The sequence below is a fragment of the Mirounga angustirostris genome, unplaced genomic scaffold (assembly GCF_029215605.1).
Source record: "Mirounga angustirostris isolate CCGP_5_RB_7025 unplaced genomic scaffold, mMirAng1.0.hap1 SCAF_2, whole genome shotgun sequence".
NCBI lineage: Eukaryota > Metazoa > Chordata > Mammalia > Carnivora > Phocidae > Mirounga > Mirounga angustirostris.
In genome coordinates this window covers 119223516-119241226 of record NW_026991710.1, presented here as the reverse complement: position 1 = coordinate 119241226, position 17711 = coordinate 119223516, and the positions used below count along the sequence as shown (strand labels likewise).

Genomic DNA, 17711 nt, shown 5'->3' with positions numbered 1-17711 from the left:
CGGCTCAGGTCGTGATCCTGGAGTCCCGGGATCGAGTCCCACATCGGGCTCCCTGCTTGGCAGGGAGCCTGCTTCTCCCTCTGACCCTCCCCCCTCTCATGTACTCGCTCTGTCTCATTCTCTCCCTCTCAAATAAATAAATAAAATCTTTAAAAAAAAAAAAAAATTGAAGATGGAGGGCCAAGAACTTATGGCTTTGGCTAGACTACAGAAACAGCACTTTGTCCAACACAGCCCATATCCTATTTTCTATTCCATTCTTTTTCTTCTTTAAAAAACAACACACACAATAATATAATTTAGATTTTATAACAAACCTAGAGAAAAGTAACTAAACCATTTTTAGGAGTTCATTTTTTAAACAATTGATTTGATCTTTTTTTTTTTTTTAAGATTTTATTTATTTATTTGAGAGAGAGAATGAGAGCGAGCATGAAAGGGGGGAGGGTCAGAGGGAGAAGCAGACTCCCTGCCGAGCAGGGAGCCCGATGCGGGACTCGATCCCAGGACTCCAGGATCATGACCTGAGCCGAAGGCAGTCGCTTAACCAACTGAGCCACCCAGGCGCCCTTCATCTTTATTGTTCTTAAAAGAGATCTCTCCTTGCTGTGTTTTCCAAGTTCCTCTCATGTCTTCTGGCCACCTCTTTTCCATAACCATGCTTAGGATAGCGTTTTAGTGATTTCTATTTAGGTTTTTCAGTTCTTATCCAATCTTAAAAAGAGCCAACCTACATTTCAGATGTATATAAATCTAAGATACTTCCAAGTACAAATGAGGGAATGTCAGTATCTAATTGGATTACACAGACTTATCTTTAGTAAGTATAATGTAGCATTTGGAAAACAGGCAATGCATGTACACTCAGCTGAATAATTAAACTATTAAACAACTGCATAGTTAAAAGCTACAGAATGAATTCTCTACAAGAATCTGCAGGACATTAAACTAATAATTTTTGTAAGGCTTGAAGCCAATAAAGTCAGACTCCATTTAAATATGTGATGTCTACCACCTCCTGAATGCGAGAAAGTTCACGAAGATAATCACAGATGAGCTTCCTCTCGAGAGATACATTAAAGACAACTGGAGGAAATAAGCATTTGGCTTTTTGATGACCCTTTTGTCTCTGAATCTAAATTTGTAAATTTCTTGTTTGTCTACTGACATTCCTAAAACAGGCACAGGAAAAAAAAAATCATTCTTGTGGTATCTCTCTGGTTTATCTTTTCTGCCCTAGTTTGCTTTTAACAGCGATGCTTTGTTGTTTTCCTTTATGTATTGTCTATGCGTTGGCATTGTTGAACATTTCTTTGGCATCTTTATTTTGATAATTCACAATTAAACAGCTTAGCTTTCACAATTGCTGAGCATGTTACCTTGGTAAAGAAGCTCTGCTACAGTGTCTGAGAGAAACAATATAGAAATTTGAGTTGTGCTGCAATCTGGGGGGAAAATCTGCCATTTATTTTCTATTCCTGTGCTCACCATAGGGAGTGGACCTCAAGGGGAATATATCAATATTTAGACCAGCTTAGAACTTTACTCTTATTAAGTCATCCCAAGACCATGATGTGGTCCAGAACATCTCCACTACTTTTCTCTTGGCAGAATCTGTCATATGATGTTTTTAGCAATTGTTTTGGCAAAAACAGTGAAAAAAATGAGGAGCATACACACAGGGGTCTCTAAAGAATTTATAATAGATATTAGATCGTATTCTGAGTAGACAGGCCTATTGTATGGTCAGAAATACATCTTCTATAAAAAAAGAAAATTGGCATCAATGAAAAGCCAGAGCTGAAAGTGATGGACTCATTCCCATAGCTGGAATGAGTGTGCAAAATTGTTAGAATTGTATCTCTTCTATAGGGAAGAAACTTAAAAAAAATTGAAACAAGTATTTATCATTTATGATCCATTCATTGTTCAGTATTTGGTGCATGAATACCATGCCTTACTTTTATGTGAAGACGATAAAATCTCCCCATTTTAAACACAGTAAGAATTTTGAGTTAAGAACATATTATCTCGTCTTTTTTTGTAACCAGTGCAATAAATTTGCATGGTAGTAAAAAGTTGAGCCATATTTTTGTTCCATTTTTTAAGTCATATTCTATTATATGGTATTTTAAGATACCCAGTAGGTGTTCTTGCTTTATGCGTAGTAGGTGTTTAATAAGGAATGCTGCTGGATTAAATGGGGTTGTAAGGTGGATCCCACTATAGCTACATTGAAATCCTGATTTAGTACTAATGTTTGGAGACCTGAGTTTCAGAAGATCACAACCTGTAACATAAAAGTTAGATGGGAGACATAATTGGGATTTTCTTTTGGATGATCAAGTTTGCCTGATTTTTTTTTTTTTTTTAATTTGTCCCAAGTGTTTTCCTTAAAAACAGGAGCATTCCCACAGAGTCCTTGTATGATATGTACCAGGTGGTCAGAGGAGAGTTCTGGAGCTCATTAATCCAACTGCCCTTGATTTCTGCTTAAGCTATTTCAGCGAAGATTTATATTTATATACACTGAAAAGCATTAAAATAAAAACAATATAATCAAAAATGGAAAGACTAGCTTTGGGATAACTGAGAAAATGAAAAATTTTGTATTTTGTAACTTGATTCAAAATACAAATTTTCTAAAAAATTATTACTTTATAAAAGGCAAGAAAAATGAAGGATTCTTACAAAAATTCCATATAATCTTGAAGAAAAAAACCTCAGAGGTTTAAAAGCAGCACATATACTGAGGATCCATAAGCCAAGTAATTGAATATTTACTTAGGTTACTAAGAAAAAATTTGGACATTTCAGAGACTTTCTGTCTTACTATAAAAGAATGTGTTTATATTCCTGATCATGTTAGCTATATTAGAATTCATGAGATCCCATAAATAGTTTAACCTGACTGACACTATGTTGACTTCAATAGATACTTTTTTTTCTTCTCAGATTCTAGAGATGGAACAGTAGAAGTTGTAGTAAAATTCTTACATCTTTGAAACATTGTCACTTTAAAAATGAATAAGATATCATAGTTTCTTTTATTGTCTGGCTTATATTTCAGATGAAAGAAAATATATCTGATGAGGCCTAATATCCAAAATATATAAAGAAATCATAAAACTCAATAGCAAAAAAAAAAAAAAAAACCAATCAGTTTAAAAAAAGGGCAGAGGATCTGAATAAACATTTTTCCAAAGAAGACATACAGGTGGCCAACAGGTACATGAAAAGATGCTCAATATAACTAATCATCAGGGAAATGCTAATCAGAACCACAGTGAATGGTCACCTCACACCTATTATAATGGCTATTATCAAAAAGACAAGAAATAACAAGCGTTAGAAAGGATGTGTAGAGAAAAAGGAACTCTTGTGCACTATTAGTAGGAATGTAAATTGGTGTAGGCACTATGAAAAACAGTATGGAGGCTCCTCAAAAAATTAAAAATAGAATTTCTGTATGATCCAGCAGTTCCATTTCTGGGAATATATCCAAAGGAAATGAAAACACTAGCTTGAAAAGGTATCTGGTACCCCCAGGTTCATAGCAGCATTATTTACAATGTAGCCAAAACATGGAAATAACCTAAGTGTCCACTGATGGGTGAATGGATAAAGAAATGTGTGATACATATAATGGAATATTACTCAGCCATAAAAAAGAATGAAATCTTACATATGTGACAATATGAATGAACCTTAAAGGAATTATGCTGTGAGATCAGTCAGACACAGAAAGATAAATATCATATGATCTCTCTTATATGTGGAATCTAATAAATAAATAAATAAATAAATAAATAAAACAAAAAAACAAGCTCTTAGATACAAAGAACAGATTGGGGGTTGCCAGAGGTAGGGGGTGGAAATGGTTGAAATTGGTGAAGGACGTCAAAAGGTACGTATTTCCAATTATAAAATAAGTAAGTCTTGGGAATATAATATACAAATTGATGACTATTGTTAATAATACTGTATTTGAAAGTTACTACGAGAGTACACCTTAAAAGTTCTCATCACAAGAAAAAAAATTTGTAACTATGATGGTGACAGACCTTAACTAGACTTACTGTGGTGATCATTTTGCGACAGCATACAAATACTGAATCATTACATTGTACACCTGAAACTAATGTAATATGTCAATCACATCTCAAAAAAAGAAAGAAAATAAATACAATTAATTTTATCTGTGGATCTGTGATATAATATAATTGATAAAACTTAGAGATAATATTTATGTTAAAAATATGATCTCTTTGGACATACAACTCTAGATTTTAAATATTTTGTCTCAACATACTGGAAATATCTGTCTTCTGGCTTCTATTGGTGCTTTTGAAAAGTAAACACTGGCTAATTCTTAGTAGTGGATAAGTAGGTATACTGGAAACTTTGAGTCTGGTTGTTAAAGAATGGGAGGTTTGAAATCAAGGTTTCTGATGTAGCATCGATTCTGATAATGATAATGTCTAGACTATACTTCTGAGAATGGATGATTGCAGAGGAATGGCTGAATAGATCCTCATTTTAATGTTCAGAAAGCTATTGTATATTTACCCAAGTAGTGAATGAGATATGGTCTTAAAGAACATTAAACTTTTGAAAGGAATTTTACCCTATACATTGAGGAGACCTGGCTCATATAACCCATGCTCCATTTTAGTATCAAATTTTGTTTTAAATCAGCTTTATTGGTAAACTGGAGTCAAATAATTATAGGTACTTGACTGGCAATTGACTGATATTTTATTGCCCACTAAGCCTTGGTATCTGAGTGTAACGAAGGCAATCATTGCTCACCAGCAGTGGAAATAAATTTCTGACCGAAATAAATGGCTGGGGAATGTGGTAGAAGGCCTCATGAAAATGTATCAAATATTATCTTAGTATCTGGCTCTCCACTTTTTCCCGTAATCTTTTAAAATCCTTGATGGCATGATCTTGTTACTTCTTCCCTAAACACTTCCCACCCACAAATACAGTTTGTTCGCAACCTCATTGTCTTGCTTCTGGTAATATGTGGTATTAGGAAAGTATGTTACTGACCCACTGGCATTAACGTATGCATAATATTTGAATTGTAATAGCTCTTAAGTCAAGGAATGGACCTTTCTAGCATTTAAGAAATAAAACATTTTTAGTAGTGGGCTGTTTGAAACCTCTGAAATAACATGTCAGTTCTCACCTACTGTATAAGTGAGCAAAGTTGACTAACAATTATCAGAAGAAATTAAGTAATATAATTTTTGTGTGTATTATATATAAATACATATATTTCATATATACTTATAAATACATATGCTTTAACAAAATCTTTAGAAGAGGGGTGCCTGGGTGGCTCAGTTGGTTAAGCGTCTGCCTTCGGCTCAGGTCTTGATCCCAGGGTCTTGGGATCAAGCCCCGCATCAGGCTCCGTGCTCAGCGGGGAGTCTGCTTCACCCTCTGCCTGCCGCTCCCCCTACTTGTGCTCTCTCTCTCTGTGTCAAATAAATAAATAAATAAATAAAATCTTTTAAAAAAAATCTTTAGAAGAGGAAAAAATTAATAGGTGGTAAACTAGAGACACACAATAGCCACATTTATATATTGGAACTTGATGATCATTTCTTATTTATTTATTTATTTAAAAGATTTTATTTATTTGACAGAGAGAGACACAGTGAGAGAGGGAATGCAAGCAGGGGGAGTGGGAGAGGGAGAAGCAGGCCTCCCACCGAGCAGGGAGCCCGATGCGGGGCTCGATCACAAGACCCTGGGATCATGACCTGAGCCGAAGGCAGACGCTTAACAACTGAGCCACCCAGGTGCCCCTTGATGTATCATTTTTTAATTTAATAAAGACTACATGTCCCAGAAGCTAGTAAAAAAAAAGAACAAAATTCTTAGAAATTCAAATACATTAGTGAATTATGATAAAATTCACTAATGTATGATACAAATATGATTAAACCAGTAATTACAGTGGTACACTGATTAATGATCTTATTAACTGATCTTTCTCTAATGGGCATATATTTATAATTTAACTATTAACCTTTTGTGTTTTTCTTCCTTCCCAGTGCTAAAGAACCCGGTGTGTAAATTATATAGATTTCCCACATCTGACAATAAGTGGATGCGAATCCGGGAGCAGATGTCAGAGAGCATACTTTCTTTTCATATTCCTAAGGAATTGATTTCTCTTCACATAAAAGAAGATTTGTGTAGGTAAGAGAAAATAATTTGCGATTGTCTCTCACATTATTTTTTCTGTAAAACATTTTTTCTTAAAGTATGATTATAACATAAAAATCTCGACTTGCCATTGTCCAGTATTGGTGGCCACTAACCCTGCTGGCTGTTAATCATTTGAAATGCTACTAGTCCAATTTGAGATGTTCTTGATGTATAAAATACAGATTTTGAATTCTTATCACACAAACAGAAAAAGACTGACTTTATAATGCAATATTAAAATTTAGGGTATTTTAGGGTTAAATAAAATATATTATTAATTTCATCTGCTTTTTTTAACTTTAAAAATATGAGTACAAGAAAGTTTAAAATTACATATATGACTCTCATTTATGGCTTGTGTTATACTTCTATTGTATAGTTGGTGTCTAGCTAATAACCTGAGTTTTGACCTTGCTAATAATCCTTTTGTCTTTACCTCATCTGCTTATGATTACTGTTTCTGTAAGAAATTCCTACTTGACTGTTCTTTGGACTACTCATCTGTAACAAGACTCTCAGATATTTTTGGTCTAAAAACTTGTATTTATTTATTTATTTTTTTAAGAGAGAGAGCGTGGGGGAGGAGCAGAGGGAGAGAGAGAATCTTAAGCAGGCTCCCTGCCCAGCGTGGAGCCCAATGCGGGGCTCAGTCTCATGACCCTGAGATCAAGACCTGAGCTGAAATCAAGAGTCAGCCGCTTAGCTGTGCCATCCAGGCACCCCCTTAGATGACTGATAAAGTATGCTATATGAATGGACAATGTCGTCATACAGCAAACTTTAATCTGTTGCCATAATAAAACAGAAAGATCTGGGAACTGATTGTTAATAAGAATATCTCTGAGCCATGACAACTCGAACAATTTATTTTTCCACCTTATAAACCTCTAGTGACTTTAAAAATACTGAATACTACATTATATTAAATACTGTTAAGGCTGTAAATTTCAGAAAATTGGCAAATATTTTTGTAACATTTGTAATTGATGAAATACATAGCAAAGTGTGAAATGTCTAAAATTTGGATCTCTGGCCTATGTCCACATTAATACACCAAGTTACTTAATAGTAGTGTACCCTTTCAGTAGACTCTGTAGTCCCCAAGCATGTTGTATTGATCTAAACCAGTGAGCAAACAATGGACAAGGCAGGTCAAATCTGGCAGTATTACAGTATATTTTAGGGTAGGAATGACTGCACAAATACTATATTTCTGAGTGAGGAGTAAGAGAAAGAAAAAGAAAAGAAAACAGAGAGCCTAGATTTTAGAGAAAATCAGACAGGAAACTGGGTTGTAAGAAAACAGCCTGGATTGAGGGGAAATAAAGATTGAAAGAGAGACAGAAGATAGATATTTGAGAGTAGCAGATTGAGGATAATCAGACCACAGAAATCAGATGAAAGGTATTGTCTCAGGACAAGAGAAGCTGTAACATGTTCAAGAACCTAAGTTGACTACCTATAAGAGCTGGCTACAAGGATGAATTAATGTAAGCCAAATTATTCAATATTATCCTTACCTAGAGCTAGTACTAAGCGTATGTAATGGGCAAAACAAATTCCCAGGAAGGATAAGCAAACTTAGGGAGTTTGGATCTTTGAAGTCATAAAAGAATTATCAACCTCAGCATTGTTACATTTTACATTTACATGTTACATGTAACATGTTACAATTAACATTGTTACATTGTTACATTCGAGATTATGGGACACTAAGAACCATTCCTACTAGTGTCATTTCACATGGTAGATCACATTTCACATGGAAGGTTTGGAAAGGATTACTGTTCCTCACAGCGGTTGCAGAATAAGGAAGAAGTCCGTAGACAAGCATGAGTTAGAGGTCATCACAGTGCCTTTATTTCAGCTGAGAACCACAGACGAGGATTTGATAGATGTGGTGGATTTAAGAAGTTAGAGTTAGACCTTGCCCTAAAAATAACTCCTGATAACGCAATCTAAGTTAGCCAGGCCTAAATTCTCACTAAAATATCTGTATCATGCCAGACCCTCCTGGCCAGCAAAGTTTCTGTTGAAAAATCCAATGATAGCCTTATGGGTTTGCCTTGTATGTAACTGTTTTCTTTTCTCTTGGTGGTTTTAAAATTCTCTATTTATCACTACTTTTGCCATTTTAAATACTGTATGTCTTGGTGTAGAGCTTCTTGGGTTGATCTTATTGGGGAGTTTCTGTGCCTGCTGGAACTAGATTTCTGTTTCCGTTCCCAAATTTAGGAAATTTTCAGCTATTATTTCTTCAAATAAATTTTCTGCCTTTTTTTTCTCTTCTTCTGGGATCCCTGTAATCTACTAATCGTGTTACTGGGTATTTACCTAAAGAATACAAAAACACTAATTCAAAGGAATACATGCACCCCTGTGTTTACTGCAGCATTATTTACAATAACCAAATTATGAAAGCAACCAAGTATGCATCAATAGGTGAATGGATAAAGCATATATATGTGTGTGTGTGTGTGTGTGTGTGTATACACACACACACAATAGAATTAGTCAGCCATAAAAAAGAATGAAATCTTGCCATTAGCTACAAATGGATGGATCTAGTGAGTATAATACTAAGTGAAATAAGTCAGTCAGAGGAAGACAAGTACCATATGATTTCACTCATATGTGGAATTTAAGAAACAAAACAAATGAACAAATAAAAAAAAAGAGACAAACCAAAAAACAAACCCTTAACTATAGAGAACAAACAGATGGTTACCAGAGGGGAGGTAAGTGGGGGGATGGGTGAAATAGGTGAAGGGGATTAAGAGTACAATTACTGTGATGAGCACTGAGTAATGTATGGAATTGTTGAATCACTACACCTGAAATGAATATAAAACTGTGTGTTAACTATGCTGGAATTAAAATTTAAAAAATAATCTATAAAGACACAAAAATTGGAAAATTACGACCATTCACAAAACATGGAAATCTATTAACATACTACTACATTGTTAAAATAAAAAAATAATACTACCTTATTATTATACTACATACTATTTATAACATAGTTGCTAATTATTAGAATAATGTTTTGGGTTGAAAATCTTTTTTTTAAGGTTTTTTTTTTTTTTTTTGAGAGAGAGAGGGAGCGAGGGCATGAGCAGGGGGAGGGGCAGACAGAGAAGCAGATACCCCACTGAGCAGGGAGCCCCACGCAGGGTTCAATCCCAGGACCCCTGGATCGTGACCTGAGCCAAAGGCAGACGCTTAACTGACAGAGCCACCCAGGCACCCAGGGTTGAAAATCTTAACTGACAGACCACTAATGCTATTTCATCTAAAACTATAGCAAGCTAGTGAGAAAGAGAATGAAGAGAAAGACTCCTAATATTGCCCCAGTCTGTTTTTTTTTTTTTTTTTTTAAGACTTATTTACTTATTTATTTGAGAGAGAGTGGGGATAGGGGCAGAAGGAGAGGGAGAGAGAGAATCCCAAGCAGACTCCCTGCTGAGCCCAAAGCCTGACATGGGGCTCAATCTCAGGACCCCAAGATCATCACTGGAAATAAAATCAAGAGTCAAACACTTAACTGACTGAGCCACCCAGGTGCCCTGCCTCAGTCTGTCTTTTGTCATTAGTTTAGAGACTCCCTTAAAAAGGCTGAGCAGCTGACCTTCTGCATGTCTACTACTTTTGAGTCCTCCACAGTGCTATCTTTAACCCCTATCTCCTCTCCACTCCTGTTAATATCTCTCTGTCTATCCATTCACTGACAGTAAATCCCAGGGGGAAATAATGAGTTAGGGGACAAGGAGAAAGCAGACTATTCCATATATCATCTGCTTTCTCCACCACCTTTTCTTTTTTTTTTAATTTTTTATTGTTATGTTAATCACCATACATTACATCATTAGTTTTTGATGTAGTGTTCCATGATTCATTGTTTGTGCATAACACCCAGTGCTCCATGCAGAACATGCCCTCTTTAATACCCATCACCAGGCTAACCAATCCTCCCACCCCACTCCCCTCTAGAACCCTCAGTTTGTTTTTCAGAGTCCATCATCTCTCATGGTTTGTCTCCCCCTCCGATTTCCCCCCCTTCATTCTTCCCCTCCTGCTGTCTTTTTTTTTTCTTAATATATTGCATTATTTGTTTCAGAGGTACAGATCTGTGATTCAACAGTCTTACACAATTCACAGCGCTCACCACAGCACATACCCTCCCCAATGTCTATCACCCAGCCACCCCATCCCTCCCACCCCACCCCCCACTCCAGCAACCCTCAGTTTATTTCCTGAGATTAAGATTTCCTCATATCAGTGAGGTCATATGATATATGTCTCTGATTGACTTATTTCGCTCAGCATAGCACCCTCCAGTTCCATCCACGTCGTTGCAAATGGCAAGATCTCATTCCTTTTGATGGCTGCATAATATTCCATTGAATATATATACCACATCTTCTTTATCCATTCATCTGTCAATGGACATCTTGGCTCTTTCCACAGTTTGGCTATTGTGGACATTGCTGCTATAAACATCAGGGTGCACGTACCCCTTCAGATCCCTACATTCGTATCTTTGGGGTAAATACCCAGTAGTACAATTGCTGGATTGTATGGTAGCTCACTTCTCAACTTTTTGAGGAACCTCCATACTGTTTTCCAGAGTGGTTGCACCAGCTTGCATTCCCCCAACAGTGTAGGAGGGTTTCCCTTTCTCCTCATCTCCGCCAACATCCGTCATTTCCTGACTTCTTAATTTTAGCCATTCTGACTGGTGTGAGGTGGTATCTCATTGAGGTTTTGATTTGGATTTCCCTGATGCCGAGAGATGTTGAGCACTTTTTCATGTATCTGTTGCCCATTTGGATGTCTTCTTTGGAAAAATGTCTGTCTTCTGCCCATTTCTTGATTGGATTATTTGTTCTTTGGGTGTTGAGTTTGATAAGTTCTTTATAGATTTTGGATACTAGCCCTTTATCTGATACGTCATTTGCAAATATCTTCTCCCATTCTGTCAATGTCTTTTGGTTTTGTTGACTGTTTACTTTGCTGTGCAAAAGCTTTTTATCTTGAAGTCTCAATAGTTCATTTTTGCCCTTGCTTCCCTTGCCTTTGGCAATGTTTCTAGGAAGAAGTTGCTGCAGCTGAGGTCGAAGAGGTTGCTGCCTGTGTTCTCCTCTAGGCTTTTGATGGACTCCTGTCTCACATTGAGGTCTTTCATCCATTTGAGTCTATTTTTGTGTCTGGTGTAAGGAAATGGTCCAGTTTCATTCTTCTGCATGTGGCTGTCCAATTTTCCCAACACCATTTGTTGAAGACACTGTCTTTTTTCCATTGGACATTCTTTCCTGCTTTGTCAAATTAGTTGACCACAGAGTTGAGGGTCCATTTCTGGGCTCTCTATTCTGTTCCATTGATCTATGTGTCTGTTTTTGTGCCAATACCATACTGTCTTGATGATGACAGCTTTGTAATAGAGCTGGAAGTCCGGAATTGTGATGCCGCCAGCTTTGCTTTTCTTTTTCAACATTCCTCTGGCTATTCGACGTCTTTTCTGGTTCCATACAAATCTTAGGATTATTTGTTCCATTTCTTTGAAAAAAAGTGGATGATATTTTGATGGGGGATTGCACTGAATGTGTTGATTGCTCTAGGTAACATTAACATCTTCACAATATTTGTTCTTCCAATCCATGAGCATGGAAAGTTTTTACATTTCTTTGTGTCTTCTTCAATTTCTTTCACGAGTATTTTATAGTTTTCTGAGTACAGATCCTTTGCCTCTTTGGTTAGATTTATTCCTAGGTATCTTATGGTATTGGGTGCAATTGTAAATGGGATCGACTCCTTAATTTCTCTTTCTTCTGTCTTGTTGGTGTATAGGAATGTCACTGATTTCTGTGCATTGATTTTATATCCTGCCACTTTACTGAATTCCTGTATGAGTCCTAGCAGGTTTGGGGTGGAGTCTTCTGGGTTTTCTGCAAAAGTATCATATCATCTGCAAACAGTGAGAGTTTGACTTCTTCTTTGCTGATTTGGATGCCTTTGATTTCTTTTTGTTGTCTGATTGCTGTGGCTAGGACTTCTAGTTCTATGTCGAATAGCAGTGGTGATGGTGGACATCCCTGCCGTGTTCCTGACCTTAGGGGGAAGCTCTCAATTTTTCCCCATTGAGAATGGTATTCGCTGTAGGTTTTTCACAGATGGCTTTTATGATATTGAGGTAGGTATCCTCTATCCCTATACTCTGAAGAGTTTTGATCAAGAAAGGATGCTGTACTTTGTCAAATACTTTTTCTGCATCTATTGAGAGGATCATATGATTCTTATTCTTTCTTTTGTTAATGTATCACATTGATTGATTTGTGGGTGTTGAACCAACCTTGCAGCCCAGGAATAAATCCCACTTGGTTGTGGTGAATAATCCTTTTAATGTACTGTTGTATCCTATTGGCTAGCATTTTGGTGAGAACTTTTGCATCCATGTTCATCAAGGATATTGGTCTGTAATTCTCCTTTTTGATGGGGTCTTTGTCTGGTTTTGGGATCAAGGTAATGGTGGCCTCATAAAACGAGTTTGGAAGTTTTCCTTCCATTTCTATTTTTTGGAACAGTTTCAGAAGAATAGGTATTAATTCTTCTTGAAATGTTTTGTAAAATTCCCCTGGGAAGCCATCTGGCCCTGGGCTCTTGTTTGTTGGGAGATTTTTGATGACTGCTTCAATTTCCTTGGTGGTTATAGGTCTGTTCAGGTTTTCTATTTCTTCCTGGTTCAGTTTTGATAATTGATACATCTCTAGGAATGCATCCGTTTCTTCCAGGTTATCTAATTTGCCGGCATAGAGTTGCTCATAATATGTTCTTATAATTGTTTGTATTTCTTTGGTGTTGGTTGTGATCTCTCCCCTTTCATTCATGATTTTGTTGATTTGGGTCATTTCTCTTCTCTTTTTGATAAGTCTGGCCAGGGGTTTATCAATCTTCTTAATTCTTTCAAAGAACCAGCTCCTTGTTTCATTGATCTGTTCTACTGTTCTTTTGGTTTCTATTTCATTGATTTCTACTCTGATCTTTATGATTTGTCTTCTCCTGCTGGGTTTAGGCTTTATTTGCTGTTTTTTCTCTAGCTCCTTTAGGTGTAGGGTAAGTGTGTGTATTTGAGACCTATCTTGTTTCTCGAGAAAGGCTTGTATTGCTATATACTTTCCTCTTAGGAGTGACTTTGCTGCCTCCCAAAGATTTTGAACAGTTGTGTTTTCATTTTCATTGGTTTCCATGCATTTTTTTAATTCTTCTTTAATTTCCTGGTTGACCCATTCATTCTTCAGTAGGATGCTGTTTAGCCTCCATGTATTTGAGTTCTTTCCAACTTTCCTCTTGTGATTGAGTTCTGGTTTCAAAGCATTGTGTTCTGAAAATAGGCAGGGAATGATCCCAATCTTTTGGTACTGGTTGAGACCTGATTTATGACCTAGGATGTGATCTATTCTGGAGAATGTTCCATGGGCACCAGAGAAGAATGTGTATTCCGTTGCTTTGGGATGGAATATTCTGAATAGATCTGTGAAGTCCATTTGGTCCAGTGTGTCATTTAAAGCCTTTATTTCCTTGTTGATCTTTTGCTTAGATGATCTGTCCATTTCAGTGAGGGGGGTGTTAAAGTCCCCCACTATTATTGTATTGCTGTCAATGTGTTTCTTTCCTTTTGTTATTAATTGGTTTATATAATTGGCTGCTCCCATGTTAGGGGCATAGACATTTACAATTGTTAGATCTTCTTGTTGGATAGACCCTTTAAGTAGGATATAGTGCCCTTCGTCATCTCTTATTACAGTCTTTGGTTTAAAATCTAATTTGTCTGATATAAGGATTGCCACCCCAGCTTTCTTTTGGTGTCCATTAGCATGGTAAATGGTTGTCCACCCCCCCCACTTTCAATCTGGGGATGTCTATGGGTCTAAAATGAGTCTCTTGCAGACAGCATATCGATGGGTCTTATTTTTTAATCCAATCTGATAGCCTGTGTCTTTTGATTGGGGCATTTAGCCCATTTACATTCAGGGTAACTATTGAAAGATAGGAATTTAGTGCCATTGTATTGCCTGTAAGGTGACTGTTACTGTATATTGTCTGTGTTCCTTTCTGGTCTATGTTGCTTTTAGGCTCTCTCTTTGCTTAGAGGACCCCTTTCAAGATTTCTTGTAGGGCTGGTTTTGTGTTTGCAAATTCCTTTAGTTTTTGTTTGTCCTGGAAGTTTTTTATCTCTCCTTCAATTTTCAATGACAGCCTAGCTGGATATAGTATTCTTGGCTGCCTATTTTTCTCATTTAGTGCTCTGAATATATCATGCCAGTCCTTTCTGGCCTGCCAGGTTTCTGTGGATAGGTCTGTTGCCAGTCTAATGTTTCTGCCATTGTACTTACAGATCTTTTGTCCCAAGCCACTTTAAGGATGTTCTCTTTGTCTCTGAGACTCGTAAGTTTTACTATTCGACGTCGGGGTGTTGACCTATTTTTATTGATTTTGAGAGGGGTTCTCTGTGCCTCCTGTTTTTTGATGCCTGTTTCCTTTCCCAAATTAGGGAAGTTCTCTGCTATAATTTGCTCCAATATACCTTCTGCCCCTCTCTCTCTTTCTTCTTCTTCTGGAATCCCAATCATTCTAATGTTGTTTTGTCTTACCATATCTCTTATCTCTCGAATTCTGCCCTCGTGACCCAGTAGTTGTTTATCTCTCTTTTTCTCAGCTTCTTGATTTTCCATCATTTGGTCTTCTATATCGCTGATTCTCTCTTCTGCCCCCATTTTTGATTGCACCTCATTAATAGCCTTTTTGATTTCGACTTGGTTAGATTTTAGTTCCTTTATTTATCCAGAAAGGGTTTCTCTAATAACTTCCATGCTTTTTTCAAGCCCAGCTAGTATCTTTAAAGTCATGATCCTGAACTCTAGTTCCGACATCGTACTAATGTCCGGATTGAGTAGGTCCCTGGCTGTCAGTACTACCTCTTGTTCTTTTTGTTGAGGTGATTTTTTCCATCTTGTCATTTTGTCCAGAGAACAGATGAATGAGAGAACAAAATGCTAACAGGGTAACAACGTCCCCAGAAAATATACTCTAAACAAATCAGAAAAGACCTGAAGCCAGGGGAAAAGAAAGGGAAAGAAAGAAAAAAGAGAAAGAAAAAGGTAAAAGCAGACAAAAACAAACCAAAAAAGCCAGAATATGATCAAATATGATCAGGCTGGTGCATAGATTAGTGCCACACACTAGATTTTGGGTGTATTTTGGTCTGTTAGAAGGAAGTGCCTCCCAAATTTTTAAAGAAAGAAAAACTTACATATGTACAAAAGTAAGGGTTGATACGTTGAAGGGATGGAATATGACTGTAAAGATGAAAAGTATAAAAATTTTTATAAAAGGAATTGGTAAGAAGTTGTTTGAAAAAAGAAGAGGACTTAAGAAAAAAAAAGAAAGGAAAGGGAGAGAATGTGATCAGGCAGGAGACTAGAACAAGGCCATACACTAGAGATTTAGGGTATATTTTGATCTGTTAGAAGAAACTGTATCTCAAAATTTTAAAGAGAGAACAAATTATATATATATATATATTCCAAAAATAAGGGTAACTACTACGAAGGGATAGAATATGACTCTAAAAATGAAAAATAAAAAAATTTTTTAAAAAAGGGATTGATAAGATGTTGGTTGAAAAAGGGAAAAAGAAAATGAAAAAAAAATAAAAGACAGTTAAAAAAAATTAACTTTGTAAGACTAAAGAATCATGGCAAAAAAGCCATGAATTCTATGTGCTGTATTCCCCTAGCGCTGGAGTTCTGCCATTCTCATTGATCTGTAAACTTGGTCTTGGCTGGCTGTTCTTGCTGATCTTCTGGGGGAGGGGCCTGTTGCCGTGGTTCCCAAATGTCTTTGCTGGAGGCAGAATTGCCCCACCCTTGCTGGGTCTGGGCTAAGTAATCTGCTCAGGTTTGCTCTTGGGAGCTTTTGTTCCCTGCGAGCTTTCCGTGCAGCTTTGGAGGCGGAGAGTGAAAGTGGCGGCCTCCCAATCTCTGCCCCGGAGGAGCCGAGAACTCGGGGCCCCGCTCCTCAGTGAGCCCCCAGAGAAAAGCAGTCAATCACTCCCGTCTCCCCATCCCCGGCCGCACACCGCACTCACCTTGCCTGTGACAGAGCGTTTCTATCTCTGGCACCCGACCCCAGGTGGAGTCTCCAGACCCAGCAGATCTCTGTGGTGTGCTCTTGCACCACTCCTCCCAGGGGAGGAAGGGGAGTCTCCCCAGATCTGCTGCTTGTTGGGTCCCTGCTGGAGGAGCAGTGGCCCAATTGTGCTGTGGATCACGGTTTATGGCAACCCCGAGCTGAGAGACCGCGCCTCGGCTCTGTCTCTGCAGCTGGCTTCCTCACTCCAATACCTGGGAGCTCTGCCACACTCAGGCACCCCAGTCTTTCTGTGACCCCGACGGTCCTGAGACCACACTGTTCCGCGAGGCTTCCACCCCCTGCTCAGCCACCGAATGGAGGTTCCTCAGCGGAGCCGACTTCTAAAAGTTCCAATTTTGTGCTCCACGGCTCTATCACTTGCCGGTAGCAGCTGATGGAGGCCCCCTCCCAGCCGTCTATCCTCCCAAATTTTGCTTTGGATTCACTTCTCCACATGTCCTACCTTCCAGAAAGTGGTCGCTTTTCTGTTCAGAGAGTTGTTGCTATTCTTTTCTTCGATCTTCTGTTGAGTTTGTAGGTGGTCAGAATGGTTTGATCCCTATCCAGCTGAATTCCTGAGACCAGACGAAATCCAGGTCTCCTACTCCTCTGCCACCTTTTCTGTTTAAATCTCTTAATTAACCTCTTGAGAACCATGCTAGAATTCTGTGTCGGGAAGGGAAGAGGGGAAGCTTCTGCTTACAAAGTACTCAGTATAACACCTTGCTTTGGAGAGGTTTACTAAATTACTTCATAATCATGATAAGGGATTAGTATTAAAAAGCAATTTTAGGGGTGCCAGGATGGCTCAGTCATTAAGCGTCTGCCTTCAGCTCAGGTCATAATCCAAGGGTCCTGGGATCAAGCCCCGCATCGGGCTCCCTGCTCTGCGGGAAGCCTGCTTCTCCCTCTCCCACTCCCCCTGCTTGTATTCCTTCTCTCGCTGTGTCTCTGTCAAATAAATAAATAAAATCTTTAAAAAAAAAAAAAGCAATTTTAGTAGGCATAATCTCTATAATTAGTTTTATTATTTTTTAACACACTGAAGTATTATCCACTTACCTTGTTCTCTTCCCTTTGCATCTCTTTTTTCCTGTACATTTGTAGGGGGAAAAAATCACCACCACATAGCAGGGCCTAGTGGGCAGTTTTGGTGGAGACAGAGGACCAGTGCCTCCAAATAATAAGTTCCATTGCTAAGAACAAAACTAGGAACTGTCATCAGGATACACTGGGAATTGTTCAGAGGAGAAAAAGCCCATTTCAGTCCTTAAAACTAAACTATACAAAAATCT

The 17711-nt window shown here is 37.8% G+C and overlaps 1 protein-coding gene across 5 annotated transcripts in view; it reads left to right on the top strand.

Moving 5' to 3' along the window:
• Positions 1-17711, top strand: part of INPP4B (inositol polyphosphate-4-phosphatase type II B) — an 824845-nt gene that overhangs the window by 603865 nt on the left and 203269 nt on the right. For all 5 annotated transcript variants that reach the window (XM_064585102.1, XM_064585100.1, XM_064585099.1 and 2 more), the window contains one exon: positions 6072-6219. In XM_064585102.1, coding sequence (XP_064441172.1) covers positions 6072-6219 — 148 coding nt within the window. The remainder of the gene's footprint in view (positions 1-6071; positions 6220-17711) is intronic.